We start from the raw sequence: 13,470 nt of genomic DNA on the forward strand, positions 1-13,470 counted from the left end.
GTCGTTTTCTGCTGCATATTTCACTACGTCCAGCTTGTAATCTGCAGTACATGATTTCCTTTTCGGTGCCATTTTTGTTCAGCCCTTCTCAGTTTTTATAAGTTACTGCCAACGTTGAAATGAACCATTTTAATAGCTACGGCAGTAGCATATAGCATATAGCAGTTACCATCCCATGACCCACAATGCACTTCTGCCATGACCCTCCCCCGTCAAATTCTTATTGATTGACGTGTGTGTGACGATTGCTGACATTTTCTTTGTCTCTTCCGCGAATGAGATAAATAATATAATTTAATATTTTACGGTAATGTGTTAATAATTTCACACATAAGTCGCTCCGGAGTATAAGTCGCACCCACGGCCAAACTATGAAAAAAATTGCGACTTGTAATCGGAAAAATACGGTATATTAGAAGTACGCTTACTTGTTCTCTCTGATCATGTTAGTATTAGCATGGTAAACATTTTACGGTAGTTTATTTTTAGTTTATTTTGTATATATATATATACACCGAAATATAGTGCATTTTAATACTTGGCACCATCTTAGACGTACGCTAACTAGTTCTCTGCGATCATGTTAACGTTAGCGTGGTAACATTTTATCTTATCTTTTCAGCTTATTTTGTACGTAAATAGCTAAATATAATGCGTTTTAAAGGCCTACTGAAATTGACTACTACCGACCACGCAGTCTGATAGTTAATACATCAATGATGAAATCTTAACATTGCAACACATGCCAATACGGCCTTTTTAGTTTACTAAATGGCAATTTAAAATTTCGTGCGAAGTATCCTTTTGAAAACGTCGCGGAACGTCAGCGGACAATTTGTTCCAGCCCGATCCCAGCTATAAGTCGTCTGCTTTAATCGCATAATTACACAGTATTCTGGACATCTGTGTTGCTGAATCTTTTGCAAATAATGGAGACGTCAAAGAAGAAAGATGTAGGTGGGAAGCGGTGTATTGCGGCTGCCTTTAGCAACACAAACACAGCTGGTGTTTCCTTGTTTACATTCCCGAGGGTGAAGCTTTACTATGGAACAGAGTGGTCAAGCGAACGTGGTACTCTACCACAAGTCAACCGGCAGGTTTCCGTGAGAAAATTGTGGTAATAAGTTGGCTCTTACCATAGACATGAGCGGAGCTTGCATCGTTCCTCGTGCACCTGTCAAAGAGGCAGCTGCGGACTCTCCTGCCTCCCCCAATTGGCTGCCTCCGAACGTGGGATGCTTTAACCGTGGAGGAGGGGGAAAAAAATCTCAGCCCGGCCCGACCGGCTGCCTTCGCCTTGTCGAGAAACGTGGTTTCCCTCAGAGATACTGGCGGTCACCATAACTGTGGCCACACTCCTCCGACTTTCAGGTACTATATAATCTCACTAAAACACTAGTAAAACAATAAGCAGATAAGGGATTTTCCAGAATTATCCTAGTAAATGTGTCTAATAACATCTGAATCGCTCCCACTGCCCTGTCTTTTTTTTTTTTTTTTCCTAGTCCTTCACTCTCACTATCCTCATCCACGAATCTTTCATTCTCGCTCAAATTAATGGGGAAATTGTCGCTTTCTTGGTCCGAATCGCTGCTGGTGGCCATGATTGTAAACAATGTTCAGATGTGAGGAGCTTCACAAGCAGTGACGTCACGCGCACATCGTCTGCTTCTTCCGGTACAGGCAAGGCTTTTTTATTAGCGGCCAAAAGTTGCGAAATTTATCGTCGATGTTCTCTACTAAATCCTTTCAGCAAAAACATGGCAATATCGCGAAATGATCAAGTATGACACATAGGATGGACCTGCTATCCCCGTTTAAATAAAAAAATCTAATTTCAGTAGGCTTTTAATACTTGGTGTCATCTTAGAAGTACGTTAACTTGTCCAATGCGATTATGTTAACGTTATTAGCACGGTAACTTTTTGGCAAATGTATGTTCAAACCTAAAAATCATGGATTAGGATGCTTGGTGTCATCTTGGAAGTAAGCTGGCTTCGACCGACCTGGGCCACAGGTTTAGGGCACAGATACCAGGCCCATTAACACTACATTCACCTTTTAGTCTCTGGCACATTGCGAAACATGGCCAAACAAGTCTGTGTAGTTTGATGCGTGGATCACATGGAGCTGGGAGCAGACAGAATCCATCAGTGGACGAGATGTTCTTCTGGATCTTTCTGGCCGCCGGGCAGTCGGCTCCTCTGATTGACTGCGACACGCTGACTCAGCAGTTGCAAATCCAATGACGGGACCAGGTAAGTCGCCTTGTTTTTGGAGATTTCTCATCCCTAGACCGTGTGTGCCATCACATGTCCACTGCAGTTCTTGGTCAGGTGGATGTATGCGGCCGAGAGCAGCAGTCAGGGTTTCAAGTTCCTCACCAAGGCCTTTGTGGACACTGTGTGGGGGGAAGTCACGACCGCCTTCTTTCTGCTTCAATTTCAGGAAATGTACGGTAACTCTGCTCCACAAATGATTCAGGCTTTGGTCAACTTGGTACCTCAACTTCAGAATGTTTTGAGGTAAGAGCAGTACCTCAGTTTGTTGTTATGTTTGAAGTTACAGTCTAGGTAGTACACGACAACAAATTAAATGAAAGCCCAAATTAAAACCGCACAAACATGTGCAAAGATGCTAAGTAGATGTTACATATAAATACAGTGCTACCTCAACTTGAGTGTTTTGAGATAAGAGCAGTCCCTCAGCTAGTTGTTGTGTTTTAAGTTACAGTCTAGGTCAGGGGTCACCAACGTGGTGCCCGCAGGCACCAGGTAGCCCGTAAGGACCAGATGAGTATCTCGCCGTCCTATTCTAAAAATAGCTCAAATAGCAGCACATACCAGTGAGCTGCCTCTATTTTTAAAATTGTATTTATTTACTAGCAAGCTGCTCTCGCTTTGCTCGACATTTTTAATTCTAAGAGAGACAAAACTCAAATAGAGTTTTAAAATCCAAGAAAATATTTTAAAGACTTGGTCTTCACTTGTTTGAATAAATTATTTTATTTTTTTATTTTGCTTCTTATAACTTTCAGAAAGACAATTTTAGAGAAAAAATACAACCTTAAAAATTACTTTAGGATTTTTAAACACATACCGTATTTCCTTGAATTGCCGCAGGGCATATAGTATGCGCCTGCCTTGAATTACTGCCGGGTCAAATTTGCTTCACAAAATAATTAACGCATGCTTAGTATTACCGCCTGGTCAAACTCGTGACGTCACGAGTGACACTTCCCCTGTCATCATTTTCAAAATGGAGGATGCTGATTTCAATACCGGTAATTTGAAATCGCATAAAGGGAAGAAGATTAAGAGTTATTCAGTAGGATTTAAGGTCCAAGCTTAAATCACACTCTAATTTTTACTGCATACCTTTGGTAAGTGCCGGAGTGAGAAGAGGTTTTAGAATAATTAGCGCATGCTTACTTTTACCGCGTGCCTTTGGTAAGCGCAGGAGTGAGAAGAGGTTTTAAATTAATTGGCGCCCCGGCGGCAATTCAAGGAAATACGGTATACCTTTTCACCTATTAAATTCCTTCCTCTTCTTTCCTGACAATTAAAAAAATATATATTCCCAAGTAAATTATTTTTTTTAATTGTAAATAATAATAAATCAATTTTAATTTAATTCTTCATTTTATCTTCTGTTTTTTTAACAAAGAGTATTTGTGAAATATTTCTTCAAACTTATTATGACCAAAATTCAAAAAAATTATTTGTCTTTGTTAGAAATATAGCTTGGTCCAAATTGTTATATATTCTAACAAAGTGCAGATTGGATTTTAACCTATTTAAAACATGTCATCAAAATTCTAAAATTAATCTTAATCAGGAAAAATTACTAATGATGATCCATTAATTCTTTTTTTATTTTTTCAAAAAGATTCGAATTAGCTAGTTTTTCTCTCCTTTTTTTCAGTTGAATTTTGAATTTTAAAGAGTCGAAATATATTTATAAAAATATTTATCTGTTTCTATATATATTTATTGTGAGAAATCATTAAGATGATCATTGTTTCCACAAAGATAAATATAATTAATTATTAATAATAACAGAGTTAAAGGCAAATTGGCTATTTCTGGCAATTTATTTAAGTGTGTATCAAACTGGGAGCCCTTGGCATTAACCAATACCCAAGAAGTAGCTCTTGGTTTCAAAAAGGTTGGTGGAAAAACGTGCAAAGTAGAAGCTATAAATAAATACAGTGCTACCTCAACTTCAGAGTGTTTTGAGATAAGAGCAGTCCCTCATCTAGTTATGTTTGAAGTTAGTCTAGGTCAGGGGTCACCAACCTTTTTGAAACTAAGAGCTACTTCTTGGGTACTGATTAATGCGAAGGGCTACCAGTTTGATACACACTTATATCAATTGCCAGAAATAGCTAATCTGCTCACTTTACCTTTAACTCTATGTTATTATTAATAATTACCGGTAATGATATTTTTCTTTGGGGAAACACTGATTATCTTAATGATTTCTCACAATAAATATATATAGAAACAGATAAATATCAGTATACAACACTTTATTTTTATATTTTCTCTAAGTACACATTTTTCAAATTGAACATTTTCAAATGATCACTTCTAAGACACACTTGTGAAATTACAATATCCCATTTTAACTAGCTAGCCACTAACATTTTTAAACAAATCATGAATTACATTGCACCATGTTTGTACAAATAACTCATGTAAAATACAAAAAGTCAACTCTCAATTTTTTAAATAAATCATGTCACACTTTGAAGTGGACACCATATCTGTTATCTGTTTCTTTGTCAGTTGTCTGGAAGCCTGCCATTGCTGTTAACTAGTGTGTAACTTGACACTGCAACTCTGAGTGAGTCTTGCAGATGTGCATCAGTGAGGCGTGTTCTGTGTTTGTTCTTGAAGTTCATGTCAGAAAAAGCTGATTCACAAAGATAGTTGAACCAAACAGGCTTGCAACCTTCATAGCTGCTGCGCATACACCACTGTACTTTTTTGTGTCAACAAGGCATCAAAAGTTTGGTGCAGCTTGGTGGGCTTTAAATTTTAAATTGTCAGGAAGGAATTTAAATGGTAAAAAGGTATATGTGTTTAAAAATCCTAAAATAATTTTTAAGGTTGTATTTTTTCTCTAAAATTGTCTTTCTGAATTGTACAAGAAGCAAAGTAAAAAAATTAATGAATTTATTTAAACAAGTGAAGACCAAGTCTTTAAAGTATTTTCTTGGATTTTCAAATTCTATTGGAGTTTTGTCTCTCTTAGAATTAAAAATGTCGAGCAAAGCGAGACCAGCTTGCTAGTAAATAAATACAATTTAAAAAATAGAGTCAGCCAATGGGCGACTCATCTGGTCCTTACGGGCGACCTGGTGCCCGCGGGCACCGCGTTGGTGACCCGTGGTTTAGGTAGTACATGACAACAAATCAAATGAAAGCCCAAATTAAAAATGCATAAACATGTACAAAAATGCAAAGTAGAGGTTACATATAAATACATCCATCCATCCATCTTCTTCCGCTTATCCGAGGTCGGGTTGCGGGGGCAACAGCCTAAGCAGGGAAACCCAGACTTCCCTTTCCCCAGCCACTTCGTCTATCTCTTCCCGGGGGATCCCGAGGCGTTTCCAGGCCAGCCGGGAGACATAGTCTTCCCAACGTGTCCTGGGTCTTCCCCGTGGCCTCCTACCGGTTGGACGTGCCCTAAACACCTCCCTAGGGAGGCGTTCGGGTGGCATCCTGACCAGATGCCCGAACCACCTCATCTGGCTCCTCTCGATGTGAAGGAGCAGCGGCTTTACTTTGAGTTCCTCCCGGATGGCAGAGCTTCTCACCCTATCTCTAAGGGAGAGCCCCGCCACACGGCGGAGGAAACTCATTTCGGCCGCTTGTACCCATGATCTTATCCTTTCGGTCATGACCCAAAGCTCACGACCATAGGTGAGGATGGGAACGTAGATCGACCGGTAAATTGAGAGCTTTGCCTTCCGGCTCAGCTCCTTCTTCACCACAACGGATCGATACAACGTCCGCATTACTGAAGACGCCGCACCGATCCGCCTGTCGATTTCACAATCCACTCTTCCCTCACTCGTGTACAAGACTCTTAGGTACTTGAACTCCTCCACTTAGGGCAGGGTCTCCTCCCCAACCCGGAGATGGCATTCCACCCTTTTCCGGGCGAGAACCATGGACTCGGACTTGGAGGTGCTGATTCTCATTCCGGTCACTTCACACTCGGCTGCAAACCGATCCAGTGAGAGCTGAAGATCCCGGTCAGATGAAGCCATTAGGACCACATCATCTGCAAAAAGCAGAGACCTAATCCTGCGGTCACCAAACCGGAACCCCTCAACGCCTTGACTGCGCCTAGAAATTCTGTCCATAAAAGTTCTGAACAGAATCGGTGACAAAGGACAGCCTTGGCGGAGTCCAACCCTCACTGGAAATGTGTCCGACTTACTGCCGGCAATGCGGACCAAGCTCTGGCAATGATCGTACAGGGAGCGGACCGCCACAATAAGACAGTCCGATACCCCATACTCTCTGAGCACTCCCCACAGGACTTCCCGAGGGACACGGTCGAATGCCTTCTCCAAGTCCACAAAGCACATGTAGACTGATTGGGCAAACTCCCATGCACCCTCAAGAACCCTGCCGAGAGTATAGAGCTGGTCCACAGTTCCACGACCAGGACGAAAACCACACTGTTCCTCCTGAATCCGAGGTTGGACTATCCGGCATAGCCTCCTCTCCAGTACACCTGAATAAACCTTACCGGGAAGGCTGAGGAGTGTGATCCCACGATAGTTGGAACACACCCTCCGGTCCCCCTTCTTAAAGAGAGGAACCACCACCCCGGTCTGCCAATCCAGAGGTACCGCCCCCGATGTCCACGCGATGCTGCAGAGTCTTGTCAACCAAGACAGCCCCACAGCATCCAGAGCCTTAAGGAACTCCGGGCGGATCTCGTCCACCCCCGGGGCCTTGCCACCGAGGAGCTTTTTAACTACCTCAGCGACCTCAGCCCCAGAAATAGGAGAGTCCACCACAGATTCCCCAGGCACTACTTTCTCATAGGAAGACGTGTTGGTGGGATTGAGGAGGTCTTCAAAGTATTCCTTCCACCTATCCACAACATCTGCAGTTGAGGTCAGCAGAACACCATCCGCACCATACACGGTGTTGACAGTGTACTGCTCCCCCTTCCTGAGGCGGCGGACGGTGGTCCAGAATCGCTTCGAAGCCATTCGGAAGTCGTTTTCCATGGCTTCCCCGAACTCCTCCCATGTCCGAGTTTTTGCCTCAGCGACCGCTGAAGCCGCACATCGCTTGACCTGTCGGTACCTGTCCACTGCCTCTGGAGTCCTATGAGCCAAAAGGACCCGATAGGACTCCTTCAGCTTGACGGCATCCCTCACCGCTGGTGTCCACCAAGGGGTTTTAGGATTGCCGCCCCGACAGGCACCAACTACCTTGCGGCCACAGCTCCGATCAGCTGCCTCGACAATAGAAGTGCGGAACATGGTCCACTCAGACTCAATGTCCAGCACCTCCCTCTTGACATGTTCAAAGTTCTTCCGGAGGTGGGAATTGAAACTTTCTCTGACAGGAGACTATGCCAGACGTTCCCAGCAGACCCATATAAATACAGTGCTACCTCAACTTGAGTGTGTTTTGAAATAGAAGCAATCTCTCAGCTTGTTGTTGTATTTTAAGCTACATTCTAGGTAGTACACGACAAAATATCAAATAAAAACCCAAATTAAAACTGCTTGAAAAACGTGCAAAGTAGAAGCTATAAATAAAAACAGTGCTACCTCAACTTCAGAGTGTTTAGAAGGTGTATGTGTGTATATTCGAGCTGTGAATCTGTGGGCACCACATGATTCGGGGTTAACGATTCGATTCAAAATCAATTCTCGATTCATTCGTCTCCAATGTAGTGTATTGCCAAGGTAGGTTTCCGTGGCTACACTTGTGCACACATCAGTGGTCAGAACAATTTGGCTCTGGGTGGCTTTAATGTCAGTTTACACAGCTTGAAATGTCTGCTCATACTTCCTCTCCATCAGTTTGGTAAAATGGGTCCTCGAGGGACCCATTTCACATATATACACATTTTATATATATACACAATCATTTTTCTGAAACGGTCATTTAGCAACATATCCAGGATAGCAACAGTCAATGCAGCCGCTTGCTTTGGTGTGCACACCTTCCTTTGTACGAAGTCGCTAATGCTGGCTTGTTTCTTTCTGAAATGAGAGAAACCATATCATGAATGTACATAGCAGCATCATTTATATGTAACTCAATACATACTTGGTTGATTTATTTAATAATATGTGATGTAAAAGGCACATTTTTTCATATCATGGTCACTGCTGCCTTGTCTTGTTATATTGTTATTTTTACTGTTATATTTGTATTCTTATGTTGCTTTTTTATTTTTATTGTAATATTTTCTTCTTTTTTTTCCCCATTCAAACCCCCGTTATGTACTTTTTAAATTAATGTCAATTCTGTACACTGCTGCTGGAATTAAAATGTTCCTGAGGAAACTCCCTGAGGTAATCAATAAAATTACTTTTTATATAATTACACCACATTAAAAAAAAGCTAAATGAAATAAATGGACATTGTGGATGCAGCATACAACAATAATAACACAGAAATGTAACTCATCAGATCAGAACTGGGTCAGATATTGTACACGTTTCCGTTCTGAATAATAAAGGATTCATTTTAGGCTGCCTGTGAATAATAGCATGAAATATTCCAGCACCTTCATAATGTTTATTTTACTAAAGCGTTACTCAAATATAATATAGCTTTATCGGGTCCGCCGGTGTTGTGCCGAATTATGCACCCCCCGCCGTAAAATGCAGGTGAATAATCCAAGTTGTCTTTACTTTAGATATATTAATGGATGGATTAATTGTGATTCTTTAATGATTTCGCCGTCATTGCTTTTAATGATTTCGTCGTCACTCAATCGCCTCTTTCGGCAGAAAAATGTACATAACAAGGTGAATAATCCAAGTTGTCTTTACTTTGGATATATTAATGGATGGATTAATTGTGATTCTTCAATGATTTCGCCGTCATTGCCTTTAATGATTTCGTCGTCATTCAGGTGGGTACATCGACTCTTTCGGCATAAAAAAGTACATAACAAGGTGAAATAATCCAAGTTGTGTTTACTTTGGATTTATTAATGGATGGATTAATTGTGAGCCTTTAATGATTTCGCCACCATTCAGATAAAGCGAAAACAATAACCATTTAATATAGGAATATTTGCTGTCCCGAAAATGTATTGAAGTATTGTATTAAAGAATATATACACCAAAGTAAGCCTCTATATGTACTTTTTTAGAGACATCAAGGAGAACAAATGTTTGCTGCTTCACTCGACGTGATCCAATACATGTATTTTAAAAATATGACATTTTCTTTAACTGCGTGGCGCAGTGGGAGAGTGGCCGTGCGCAACCCGAGGGTCCCTGGTTCAAATCCCACCTAGTACCAACCTCGTCACGTCCGTTGTGTCCTGAGCAAGACGCTTCACCCCTGCTCCTGATGGGTGCTGGTTGGCGCCTTGCATGGCAGCTCCCTCCATCAGTGTGTGAATGGGTAAATGTGGAAGTAGTGTCAAAGCGCTTTGAGTACCTTGAAGGTAGAAAAGCGCATTACAAGTACAACCCATTTATTATCATTTAACTGTAAGAAGCTCATGGGTGGATGGATGAATACATTAATAAATGAATGCATCTGATACCTATCGTTGTTTTGGTTTTAAGAATTTTCAAACTGAACATTCACAAATAAGTTTACCAAAAGTACCCGAAGTACCAGAGATGGAGTTATGGTGGGGGTGCATTTTCAGTGAAGAGTTGATTCCAGCTGGCTGAACATCTATCTATCTCTGGCTAGGATGCTCGTAGAGACATGAAACTCACCCTGGTGACTCATCCTTACCCCCCCCCCCCCCCTGCATACTGTGAAAACCATGTGATGATTGGACCTCCACAGGCGGAGTTAGGGGGTGTGGGGGGTGTGGGGTGTGGGGTGGGGGGGGGTGGGGGGGGGATTGCTGGATTTAGTCCCTATAAACTCCAAGGAAAACAATACCCGGCTGGGGACAATTTTTGAAATCGGTCTCCAAACTAAGGCCGCGGGCCGAAAGCGGCCCGCCGGCATCCAAAATCCGGCCCCTGGATTTTTATTCATTTTTTGAATTTTTGGGACATGGGGGACTTGTGGGAATCCATCCCAGGTAAGATTTTTGAACATTTTGAGGACTTTTGCCTACTTTCCCAACTTTCCCCCCCACTTCCAGTGTGACTTTGTGGTGTGCGCTATGGACATGCTGGGCATCCCTTGACTCGGGTGGCCAGCTGCGGGACTTGTGTGATTGATTTTTTAAAACTTTGAGGACTTTTGCCTACTTTCCCAGCTTTTCCCCCACTTCCAGTCAGTTGTGGTGTATCGCTATACATGGGCTATTATTAGGAAGAGGCGTTTATTTGGTAATATACAGTATGTATATATATATATATATATATATGTATATATGTATATATATACATATATACTGTATATATATATATACTGTATATTACCAAATAAACGCCTCTTCCTAATAATAGTATATATGTGACGTTTTGGTGAATTTACTGAGGAATTTGTGAAAGCGAAACAATACAACAAGAATGTAAGTAAAAAAATACTAACACAGACACTCGTAAACCTGTCAGCATATTAGCTAATGCCGCTAGCTTGAGTATGATAGCACGTACAAGTGTGCATGGATACACTACTACAGACATCTCACATGGGGTGCTTTAGTAAGTAAGAATAGTTTTAGTTATATTGTAAAACTTAAAAACGTTGCTGGGGGTGATGAATGAAGAATCCATACGAGTAGGAACGCTATGGACGGCAGGTCTACTTCCAGTTGACGGCTCTAAAGAAAAGAGCACTGCGGTGAGCGAACATGTCCAAAAGATGGCGCTGAAGCACAAACAATAACACTCCTTCTCAGTGTCTGATTTGTTTATTTTTAAACTATTTGTATCACGGCCGTCAGCAAAAAAAAACAAAAAAAAAAACATTAAGTAGTCGCACCGTTTTATAAGCCGCAGGGTTCAAAGCATAGGAAAAAAGTAGTGACTGATAGTCCGGAATTTACAGTAGTTAGCGGTGGAAAGGTGGCAGATTATTCTGCTCACTATAACACTGGCATGGAAACAGGAGTTCAGAAGTGAGGAAAGAGAATTGCCCCCATGTGGTGAAGATGAAAGGTGACTTTGAGTGACCTTGAGTCATGTGAGCCACACCCCTTCAGAAAGACAAGAATGTGGTGTGACTCCACCAGACAGACAAGACCACACTTAGTTAGAAAAGAAAGGTGACGTCACACAAAACAAAACAAACATGTTGCCATGGTGACCGCAACACCACTGATTGTCTCCTAATGCACACTGACTGTGCTGCTACACTCTTAATAGTCCTTCACAATCGCCTGTTCCAAAATGATTTAGTCGTCCTCCACAGTCCCCTTTTCCAAAATGATTTAGTCGTCCCCCACAGTCGCCTGTTCCAGAAACAGAGAAAAAAGCACTGGGGTGTATTTGGTGGTTTGACGGTCGCTGAGTCAGGCTTCTTGTCACCATGACTCTGCAGCAACGTTGGGTCTGATTCCCTGCTCCAAAACAGTCTGGTCATGGCGGGACAAGTGGTCCAAAAGAAAAAGAGGGTGGAAGTTTTACCCTGTCAACCTTTAGAGTGACTCAGGTGAGATGCTGTCTTGAGATCAGACGCCCTATTCGGGTCTGTACACGCCGTCTTAAAAGTAGATGGGCTGGTCGCGTCTGTAGACTCAGTCTTGAGATCAGATGGCCTAGTCGGGTCTATAGACGCCGTCTTGAGATCAGATGGCCTAGTCGGGTCTGTAGACGCCGTCTTGAGATCAGATGGCCTAGTCGGGTCTGTAGACGCTGTCTTGAGATCAGATGGGCTAGTCGGGTCTGTAGACGCCGTCTTAAGATCAGATGGGCTAGTCGGGTCTGTAGACGCCGTCTTAAGATCAGATGGGCTAGTTGGGTCTGTAGACGCCGTCTTAAAAGCAGATGGGCTAGTCGCGTCTGTAGACTCAGTCTTGAGATCAGATGGGTTAGTCGAGTCTGTAGACGCCTTCTTTGAGATCAGAAGGGTTTGTCGGGTCTGTAGATGACTTCTTTGAGATCAGATGGGCTTGTCGGGTCTGTAGACGCCTTCTTTAAGATCAGAAGGGCTTGTCGGGTCTGTAGATGACTTTTTTGAGATCAGATGGGCTTGTCGGGTCTGTAGACGCCTTCTTTAAGATCAGATGGGCTTGACGGGTCTGTAGACACCTTCTTTGAGATCAGATGCGCTAGTCGGGCCTGTAGACGCAGTCTTGAAAACAGATGGGCTAGTGGGGCCTGTAGACGCCGTCTTGAAAACAGATGGACTAGCCCGGGCTGTAGACGCCCTCTTGAGATCAGACGGGCTCGTCGGGTCTGTAGACTCCATCTTGAGATCAGATGGGCTCGTCGAGTCTGTAGACGCCATCTTGAGATCAGATGGGCTAGTCAGGTCTGTAGACTCCATCTTGAGATCAGATGGGCTCGTCAGGTCTGTAGACGCCATCTTGAGATCAGATAGGCTCGTCGGGTCTGTAGATGCCATCTTGAGATCAGATGGGCTCGTCGGGTCTGTAGACGCCATCTTGAGATCAGATGGGCTCGTCGGGTCTGTAGACACCAACTTGAGATCATTGAGTTAGTCGGGTCTGTTGATGGGGATCTTGGGGAGGAACTCTATTAGGATCACCTGTGGGAGACAGCGAGGTAACAAAAGTGAATCTTTGTATGAGTGGATGCAGAGTTAGAAAAAACAGAGGTGGTCAAAATAAAAGTATACTAGTCTTCTTTACATTATGAACGCAAAATACGTTTGCGGCGCAGAAAAACTCAACATCCTTACATCATGTATATATTACATGTTATTATGAATCTTACTAGACACTACATATATACTTACATCATGTATATATTACATGTTATTATGAATCTTACTGGATACTACATATACACTTACAACATGTATATATTACATGTTATTATGAATCTTACTAGATACTACATGTATACTTACATCATGTATATATTACATGTTATTATGAATGTTACTACATGACATATATACAGACCCCGTTTCCATATGAGTTGGGAAATTGTGTTAGATGTAAATATAAACGGAATACAATGATTTGCAAATCCTTTTCAACCCATATTCAAATGAATGCACTACAAAGACAAGATATTGATGTTCAAACTCATAAACTTTATTTTTTTTTGCAAATAATAATTAAGTTAGAATATCATGGCTGCAACACGTGCCGAAGTAGTTGGGAAAGGGCAAGTTCACCACTGTGTTACATCACCTT

At 42.1% G+C, this 13,470-nt stretch overlaps 1 protein-coding gene across 1 annotated transcript in view; it reads right to left on the minus strand.

The window, feature by feature from the left end:
* Window positions 1–11,036: 11,036 nt before the first annotated feature.
* The window catches only part of chic2 (cysteine-rich hydrophobic domain 2), a 17,249-nt gene continuing 14,815 nt past the window's right edge, over window positions 11,037–13,470 (minus strand). Inside the window, exon 6 of the mRNA XM_061905756.1 lies at window positions 11,037–12,854. Within this exon, the coding sequence (XP_061761740.1) occupies window positions 12,804–12,854 (51 nt within the window). The 3' untranslated portion in view covers window positions 11,037–12,803. The remainder of the gene's footprint in view (window positions 12,855–13,470) is intronic.

The sequence above is a fragment of the Nerophis ophidion genome, linkage group LG01 (genome assembly GCF_033978795.1).
Source record: "Nerophis ophidion isolate RoL-2023_Sa linkage group LG01, RoL_Noph_v1.0, whole genome shotgun sequence".
Lineage (NCBI taxonomy): Eukaryota > Metazoa > Chordata > Actinopteri > Syngnathiformes > Syngnathidae > Nerophis > Nerophis ophidion.